The sequence below is a fragment of the Cherax quadricarinatus genome, chromosome 48, assembly GCF_038502225.1.
Source record: "Cherax quadricarinatus isolate ZL_2023a chromosome 48, ASM3850222v1, whole genome shotgun sequence".
Lineage (NCBI taxonomy): Eukaryota > Metazoa > Arthropoda > Malacostraca > Decapoda > Parastacidae > Cherax > Cherax quadricarinatus.
The window spans coordinates 26649933-26660007 of NC_091339.1; the positions used below are offsets into that span (position 1 = coordinate 26649933).

General features: G+C 40.0%; 1 protein-coding gene across 2 annotated transcripts in view; it reads right to left on the reverse strand.

Moving 5' to 3' along the window:
* Sans (SAM_USH1G_HARP domain-containing protein Sans) overlaps nucleotides 1–9841 on the reverse strand; it is a 62217-nt gene extending 52376 nt beyond the window's left edge. The window contains exon 1 of one of the 2 annotated variants that reach the window (XM_070095027.1): nucleotides 9621–9841. In XM_070095027.1, coding sequence (XP_069951128.1) covers nucleotides 9621–9640 — 20 coding nt within the window. In that variant the 5' untranslated portion in view covers nucleotides 9641–9841. The remainder of the gene's footprint in view (nucleotides 1–9620) is intronic. The other variant, XM_070095028.1, reaches the window with a different exon arrangement.
* Between the last annotated feature and the right edge of the window lie 234 nt (nucleotides 9842–10075).

Below are 10075 nucleotides of genomic sequence, written 5' to 3' on the forward strand. Positions count from 1 at the left end.
CCATCTATAAATATATTAAACAACCACGGTGACATCACACATCCTTGTCTAAGGCCTACTTTTACTGGGAAAAAATTTCCCTCTTTCCTACATACTCTAACTTGAGCCTCACTATCCTCGTAAAAACTCTTCACTGCTTTCAGTAACCTACCTCCTACACCATACACTTGCAACATCTGCCACATTGCCCCCCTATCCACCCTGTCATACGCCTTTTCCAAATCCATAAATGCCACAAAGACCTCTTTAGCCTTATCTAAATACTGTTCACTTATATGTTTCACTGTAAACACCTGGTCCACACACCCCCTACCTTTCCTAAAGCCTCCTTGTTCATCTGCTATCCTATTCTCCGTCTTACTCTTAATTCTTTCAATTATAACTCTACCATACACTTTACCAGGTACACTCAACAGACTTATCCCCCTATAATTTTTGCACTCTCTTTTATCCCCTTTGCCTTTATACAAAGGAACTATGCATGCTCTCTGCCAATCCCTAGGTACCTTACCCTCTTCCATACATTTATTAAACAATTGCACCAACCACTCCAAAACTATATCCCCACCTGCTTTTAACATTTCTATCTTTATCCCATCAATCCCGGCTGCCTTACCCCCTTTCATTTTACCTACTGCCTCACGAACTTCCCCCACACTCACAACTGGCTCTTCCTCACTCCTACAAGATGTTATTCCTCCTTGCCCTATACACGAAATCACAGCTTCCCTATCTTCATCAACATTTAACAATTCCTCAAAATATTCCTTCCATCTTCCAATACCTCTAACTCTCCATTTAATAACTCTCCTCTCCTATTTTTAACTGACAAATCCATTTGTTCTCTAGGCTTTCTTAACTTGTTAATCTCACTCCAAAACTTTTTCTTATTTTCAACAAAATTTGTTGATAACATCTCACCCACTCTCTCATTTGCTCTCTTTTTACATTGCTTCACCACTCTCTTAACCTCTCTCTTTTTCTCCATATACTCTTCCCTCCTTGCATCACTTCTACTTTGTAAAAACTTCTCATATGCTAACTTTTTCTCCCTTACTACTCTCTTTACATCATCATTCCACCAATCGCTCCTCTTCCCTCCTGCACCCACTTTCCTGTAACCACAAACTTCTGCTGAACACTCTAACACTACATTTTTAAACCTACCCCATACCTCTTCGACCCCATTGCCTATGCTCTCATTAGCCCATCTATCCTCCAATAGCTGTTTATATCTTACCCTAACTGCCTCCTCTTTTAGTTTATAAACCTTCACCTCTCTCTTCCCTGATGCTTCTATTCTCCTTGTATCCCATCTACCTTTTACTCTCAGTGTAGCTACAACTAGAAAGTGATCTGATATATCTGTGGCCCCTCTATAAACATGTACATCCTGAAGTCTACTCAACAGTCTTTTATCTACCAATACATAATCCAACAAACTACTGTCATTTCGCCCTACATCATATCGTGTATACTTATTTATCCTCTTTTTCTTAAAATATGTATTACCTATAACTAAACCCCTTTCTATACAAAGTTCAATCAAAGGGCTCCCATTATCATTTACACCTGGCACCCCAAACTTACCTACCACACCCTCTCTAAAAGTTTCTCCTACTTTAGCATTCAAGTCCCCTACCACAATTACTCTCTCACTTGGTTCAAAGGCTCCTATACATTCACTTAACATCTCCCAAAATCTCTCTCTCTCCTCTGCATTCCTCTCTTCTCCAGGTGCATACACGCTTATTATGACCCACTTCTCGCATCCAACCTTTACTTTAATCCACATAATTCTTGAATTTACACATTCATATTCTCTTTTCTCCTTCCATAACTGATCATTTAACATTACTGCTACCCCTTCCTTTGCTCTAACTCTCTCAGATACTCCAGATTTAATCCCATTTATTTCCCCCCACTGAAACTCTCCTACCCCCTTCAGCTTTGTTTCGCTTAGGGCCAGGACATCCAACTTCTTTTCATTCATAACATCAGCAATCATCTGTTTCTTGTCATCCGCACTACATCCACGCACATTTAAGCAACCCAGTTTTATAAAGTTTTTCTTCTTCTCTTTTTTAGTAATTGTATACAGGAGAAGGGGTTACTAGCCCATTGCTCCCGGCATTTTAGTCGCCTCATACGACACGCATGGCTTACGGAGGAAAGATTCTTTTCCACTTCCCCATGGACAATAGAAGAAATAAAAAAGAACAAGAGCTATTTAGAAAAAGGAGAAAAACCTAGATGTATGTATATATATATATGCATGTGCGTGTCTGTGAAGTGTGACCAAAGTGTTAGTAGGAGTAGCAAGATATCCCTGTTATCTTAGCGTGTTTATGAGACAGAAAAAGAAACCAGCAATCCTACCATCATGCAAAACAATTACAGGTTTTTGTTTCACAGTCATCTGGCAGGACGGTAGTACTTCCCTGGGTGGTTGCTGTCTACCAACCTACTACCTATATATATAATACATATATATATATATATATATATAATACATATATATATATATATATATACATATATATATATTAAGGTAGTAGGTTGGTAATATACAATTACTAAAAAGAAGAAGAAAGAAAAACTTTTATAAAACTGGAATTGTAATGCATTGAATGCGAATGAAGGCTGAAGGAGCGGTGATTGATATTGAATGAAAACCGAGAAGCTTGTCAAGCAACTGAACAGGCTCAGGAAGACTCAGGTGAAGAGCCTGGGATTAAATCTGGGTATATCTGAAGGGCCAGGAGCCAGAAAAGGGCCAGGGCTAACGTAATGTTATGATCAAGGTTATGAAAGGAAGAGCAAGAGTAATGCAAATGTTCAAGGAAGTCAGAATTGTGGACAAACTCAAAGGTTAGAATGCGAAGTAGTCTGCCTAAGAGTAATGCACACCAAGAGGAGGGATATTGAGGTGAATATCAGGAGCAGCACGAGCGAAGTGAAGGTAATTGTATTGAAGAAGATACGAATCTTAAAGTAGGAGCTTTGAGAGAACAAATGTGGTAATGATGTAAGCCAGTTAAACAATTGCTGAATGGGAAGGGCATTTGTAACAGGGACCCAGTTTGAATAGGTAATGACGTCATAAGTTTTAAAAGAGGATAAATCATTGTACACGGACATGATGGTTAACGAAGCAAGTATTTGTTGGAATATATTGGATGGCTTGATAAGACTGTTGAGCAGACTTCGAGGATGTACATGTATGGGAGGGCTTCCACAGTAATCAGATCACTCTGTAACTGGTAGTGGAAGGTAAGATGAGACACAGGAAATAAAGCATCAGAGAAGAAGGTGAAGGTTTATAAACTTAAAAGAAGGAGGAACAGACAAGAAGCAGAATACTCAAAGCAACTATTGGAAGATAGATGGGAGGCTAATGAGAGCATAGGCTAATAGTCGAAGGCTATGAAAGTCCAGGATGTAATTAACAAGTGTTCATGTTCAACCAATGACGACAATGAGTGGTGCGAAGCCAGTAAAGGAAGGTAGTGGCCCAGCATATGAAGTTTTTACACAGTAAGAAGGCAGACGGAGGTAAGGATGGAAGAGGAAGGCAAGGAGTGGAAAATTGCAAGTAACAAAGAGGCGAAATGTAAAGAGTGGAGTCAATTATTATCAACAAATTTTGTTGAAAACGAAAAGAAGAAGATGAACAAAAGAATTAACAAGAGCACCAGAAAAGGCCTGGAAAACTGAAGTTACATTCAGTTAAAAAGAAGGAGAGGAAGGGAGTTGCAAATGGAGAGTTAGAAAGTATTCCAAGAAGAATGGAAGGAAGTCATTTTGAGAGTGGACAAATGTTGATGAAAAGATGAGGCTATCGTCGAGCCCTATCAAAGGCTGGGAGTAACATCTTGTAAGTGAGGACCGGTGATGGACCCGGAATGAAATATTTAATGGAAAGATGAGAAGCAGCCGGTGTCAGGACAAATGGAACACAAATAAACCAAAAGGCCGGTGAGATATGAACTTTTGGAAGGTGAACTGACTTCTATGTTTGTAAGTAACGTGGAAAGTAAGTACGGAAGCAATTGACAGAAGAAAGCATACATGAATTCCTTTGTATAGTGAGATAAACAGTAAAAACATTGGAGGACAAATCTGTTAGTGCTCACGAATTAAAATGTAATGGACAAGTTATAATTGAAAATTAAAGTGAACGGATGAAGGCCTGAACGAATAACAGAAGCTTTTAGAAAGGTAAGGAAGTGAATTAAGTGACAACAGTGAGCTGTATAAGCGAACGATATTTAGAATAGGACAAAGAACAACTGTAACATTTAACAATTTTGGCATGGCATATTGAGGTGGAATGAAGGCAATATAACAGATGTTACTGAAGTGCAAGGTGTATGGAAAATTGCAGACTGGCAGGTTACTGAAGACGTACACGGAGATCGAGTGAAGCTCAAGGCAAGTATGTAGAAAGAGGAAATTTTCCCAGTAAAGTAGGCGGCCTTAGATCAAGGATTGTGTGATGTAATGGTATATGAATGAATATTTATAGACAAGTTATGGAAATAAATGCGGAGATGCTTAACTTTCAGAAGGAAACGTGGAGATTAAAAGATAGAATCACACACAAAGATGAGTTGGCTCACAGTCTGGCTGCTGCTGATGACACTGACAAACTTTGCAGAAGATTCTGAAGAAGAAGGTTAGTGGATAATGGTGAAGGAATGTGCAAAAGCAAAGAAAATTAGGTGAACTACTGAGGAAAATGAGTTATGAGGACAACAAAAGATTAAGGTTGATAAGTTGAATAATCAGGTGGAGGGAGAAAAGTGGATGGAGGGAGGTAACTGTATTCGGAAGCCTGTTTGAGAGTGGTTTTGTAATCGGCAGGATAGTCTATAGATAATGAGGTGAATCATAGAAGGTTGATGAGGGAGAAGTCAGTGTGCGCAGGAAGTCTGGAAGAACAGAACTTTGGCCTTTGAACGCAAGTAGCTGGAGTAATTTTACCAACATCTGCCAGGCGGCGATTATGTGAAATGGTTACGGCGAAGACTGGAAGGCAGTATGCTGAGGCTGCAAGAATCAGTGTGGTGACCTGTGGATTCAATGGTTAGGAGGAGAATCGGTGGAAGGATTGGGCCAGAAGAATCTTGAACACAAAACTCCGAAAGGGAAGCTGAAGAAGGGATGAACGGGTAGTTTCGGACATGCAAGAAGGACGGGCGAAAACAGGAGAAGCCGACTTCGAGATGTGGTATCAGGTCTGCCAGTGGAGGAAAGCGGAAGGCCGAAGAGGGAATCGGACCTAAGGAAGAGGTTGGAAGGAGGTAAGGAAGGAGCTGCCAGGATACTGGACTTCCAGGCATATAATATATATATATATATATATATATATATATATATATAATATTATATATATATATATATATATATATATATATATATATATATATATATATATATTATATATATATATATATATATATATATATATATATATATATATATATATATATATATATGTATGTATGTGTGTGTGTGTGTGTGTGTGTGTGTGTGTGTGTGTGTGTGTGTGTGTGTGTATGTGTGTCTGTGTGTGTGTGTGTGTGTGTGTGTGTGTGTGTGTGTGTGTGTGTGTGTGTGTGTGTGTGTGTGTGTGTGTGGCCATCAGTAACAGTCTTGTTGATCAGACCCTGATCCGCAGGGAGGCCTGGTCATGGACCGGGCCACGGGGGCGTTCATCCCCGGAATAACCTCTATATAGACTCCAGGTATATATATATACTCAAACACTCCCCAACACACAAGGGGATAGGGACTGTGAATCGACCCCTGCAACCAGAAATGGGTGAGTACACAAAGTACAAGTGTTCGCTTGGCGAGTCCATGCTTTCTTTTCGCGTTTCAAAATATTTTTATCATCAATAGCGACGTCGAGGGTAGGCGGGTTCAAAGAAATTGGGATGGCAAGGCTACGTGGGTGAAGGGTAATGGGGACGTCAAGGCCAGGTGGGCGCAGGGAAACAGGAATATCAAGGGCAGGTGGGAGCACGAAAACAGGGTGAAGGGCAGGTGGGACCAGGGAAATAGTGCTCCCCCCCCCTCACCATTTCCCGTGAGCAGCTGTTTTGGTGTTCCCCAAGGTAATGCTTTCCTATTGTCATCACGTATATTACCATTGCAATATATGATAAACGAAAGAAAGAAAACCTCGAGTGACTAAAAATAGAAAAAGAGGGGAACCTCTTACCTAGTTTACACAGGTGCGTGCAAAATCCAAAGTACCATTCGCAGATTTAACAAAACCCAAACGACATGGATGTCACTAGTTAGATGGTTACAATTAAAGCCTTTAGACTGCACGTGGGTCATTATGGCTAAATTTTATCTACAATCTAACACAAAAATCAGGGGTCGACGATCTAACATATCTACGTGCAAGATTAGTAACCACCACCAATAAATCAATATGTGCACTCTGCAGCAATTCCTGAAACGTATTGAACGTAGATCCGGCAGTTACATTAGACCATCTGAGTCATTGTTCCTCTCTCAAGTGTGACAGGCATTACACGCCCAAAGGGGAACCCGCAGCTCGCAGGGAAGAGATGTTGGTTCTATGTTTTGGTTCGAAACGTATTAGTAAATGTCCTCACACCTTGCTGCCCTAAGCATGAAAAATGGTTACCTGGGCATTAGTATATTGTCATCAGTCACAAAACTGCAATGCAAACGTTTGAGAAACTAGTCCTCTTTTATTGCTAAGCTCCTGTTTATTCGTTTTGCAAAGAACCCTAACTAAATTAATCCAATCAATACTAACTATAAAAGCAATCAAAAAGCGCTCCGCCTATTTATGGTACCGAGTGAAAATCCGTTATTTTACCCTATTTTGCGTGTACGTCGTCAAGTATAATTTAGTAAAAGATAGGATAGATCGGGTTCTAAACAAAGAATACTAGTGTATAAATGCGTAGTAGTCGTGAGCGAGCCAATCCTCCTAAACAATCAGTATACGTATTTCATTTATGGTTAAGACAGACTAATATGCGATTTCGACAAGAGGGGATTCCCATATTTCACAAAGTACAAGTGTTCGCTTGGCAGGTCCAAGTTTTGTTTTCGCGTTTCAAAATATTTTTATCGCCAGAGAGCCTAATGAATCTGTGTAAGCAGGCGGCCTAGTCTAGGAAACGGGGGGGGGGGGGCATGCCCTTCGGAAGCAACTATGGGTAACCTACAGGTAAACCATGTATTATTGAATTTAATGGCGTTGTAGTATTATATAACTGGTTATTTTTATGAGATAATCTAAGAAACAACGAAAATCAAGAAATCTGATTAAAACAACTTAAGAAATTAACTAAAGGCACAATATTCTAACCTGAAACAGCATTATTATTATTATTACATTCATGGTAAAACTGCCAAGCTCGTATGGGTCATACAGCGCCTAGAGAACAGGAGGAAATCAGGTTCGAGGAAAGGGAGTGTAGCTCCAAATCCTAGGATCAAGAGACCATCATTGGTGTGGAGGCACATCCCATGTATCTACCTGATGCAGGAGATGGGCAGGTGACCAGTAGTGTTTGAGACGCTGTGTTGTATGTTCGTCCATTTATGAGAAGTTCTTTGATGCTGGTGTGGGGCTCTTGATCTAAGGAATTTGACTTGCCCTTCCCTTCCCTTAGATCGAACCTGAATGCCTCCCAGGCACTGTATAATCCCTACGGGTTTAGCATTTTCGGTGGTGGCGCCAAAGGGTGGCTCTGGGGGCTTTATCCCCTATTAATCTCCATCAGATCCCTTAGCCACAACTTAGCTTGTCACCTTCACATAAGGCGCCCTCCTGCCTCGAGTGTACACATACAGTCTCATGTCATCTGCTCTTTTCTTGCCTACATGTGGGTTATCCTTCATTATCGACAAATGTTCATTATATTTTTATCTGCAGTTTTGAATTGTAGTATGGGCGCACTTCTGGCAAGACTGATGGGGCGAATGATAGTGAACTTGTTCCTTTTTTATCGGGTCACCCTGCCTCAGCGGGAGACCGCCGGTGTTAAAAAATTATATATTTCATTAAAATATTCCTGATTGTTAGTGTACAGGTCAATAGACAGGCTTAAAACGTAACAAAACTAAATGGCAAGTTTCGGGAACGTTTGACAAGTATCCATTACTGATCAAGAGTTTTATTTTTAACTCTTATCTACATCTAGATATTCTGGCAAGACAGTACGTCTTGCGTCACAGCCATATTGTGTAACTTCACAAAATGGGTAAAATTTGGGAGCACAGCCAAGTAACTTTTCGAGTCAAGGGTACAAGTAACATAATTTGACGCTACTGTGAAGAGCCTAATTACATTATTATTATAATCAAGGGGGAAGCGCTAAACCCGGAGGATTATACAGCGCCTAGGGGGGGATGTGGCAGGCATTCAGGGGAACTGGAGCACAGATCCAATTCCCTAAATCAAGAGCCCCTCACCAACATCAAGGAACCTTCCTTGAGGGGAGCAGCCTAATTACAACATATTTCGAAGAAAATAAAGTAGAATTTCGATATCCCATTAGCCGTAACCTGATTTTTTTTAAAATCTAAAATTATTTAATTTACTGCCTGTATATGTTATACCAAATAATAATTATTGCTGAATACTACTAATGTAGCATTATTTTAACACTTAATACAATGTTAATGCCCTTTCTTTATGCATTAGTCTGACTGAAAGCTGCTTCTCAGCGGAATTCTGACCGTTTTATATTTTACGACACTTACAAGCTATCTACAACACGAAATAAAGGGTTATTTCTTGGGCTAACTTATTTTTGGGAGTTATTAGCGAAAAAACAGAACATTTCTTTTGGTACGAGCGGGACGTCAGAGCCAATCAAAGTCTAGCCAAGCACAGTAACGTCAAGACAGATGGCGGAGTAAGGTTAAGTTACGTTAGGTTATATTTGATTGGGTTAGGTGGGTTTTGTTGGATTGGGTTACACTTACCATTTGCATAGCAAAATATATAAAGTATAAAACCAACTTAAGATTGTGCAATTCTAACTGTAATTAGCCGAAATGCACCGAGCAGCAGTCTTCAATTAATACCCGCGCTAAACCAGTAGGGAAACAACGGGGCAAAAATTTTAATGCAAGACGGGATAATAAGCATTTCTTGAGTTAGGAGACCTTCATTTGCATCAAGGGGTACACTTGTAAGAAAAGTTCAATTCTTTGTCCAATATCGATTTTGGTTGCTAACCCCTTTCAAAATCTGAGACAGGATAGTTAAAGTATCTTGCCTCATTTCAGTCGTTTGATGTACATTATGTTGCAATTAAAAGTTTGTTTTACGAGTCAAAGATAGAGTTTGAAGAGGCTTTCCATATCAAACTAAACGTCATACGACAGGTTGATTAATACGGGAAGCGAGATAAATTATGATTTACACACAGTACTTGATGTATAAACCTTGCAGTACCGTACAGAATTTAGCAGTGAATATACTGTAAATACAATAAGAGATTCGATATGTCATATACAATAAGTAAACATACTCTATCTATGATGATAGCGCTTATCAAGTAAGGCCTCGTTGAACCTCTCAGGCTACAAACACATTAAACATCTTTTCTTACCTATGAAACCTGTCAGACATGGCGAGGGACGTTACTCCATCAGCTCGAATTAAAATATATTAGAGCAAGTGACTCAAGAGTCTGCTGACTCTGAGTGTAACTCCCTCTCACCGTCACTGCTGAAGACACACTGAGGTTGTTACTAGCTGATGACTTCTGTGGCAGCTGAGTTGCCAGTACATAACAGTCAGTCAGGTGACCACCAGCACTGTCCTCCCACCAGGATGATAATGATGGTGATGCTGCTGATTGATAGCGACTGATGGCGATTGAAGATGATAATGAGTGATGTTTATGATGATGCTGTTGTTTCCTCCCTCAAGGGATGTTCATTCATGCTGGTAATCGAACCTGATTGCCTTTCATTCCTCAGGCTCTGCATTACCCTGCGAGTTTAGCGCTCCTTCAGTGAATGTAATGATGATAATAATTTACCACGCCTGCAATGCAAAGAC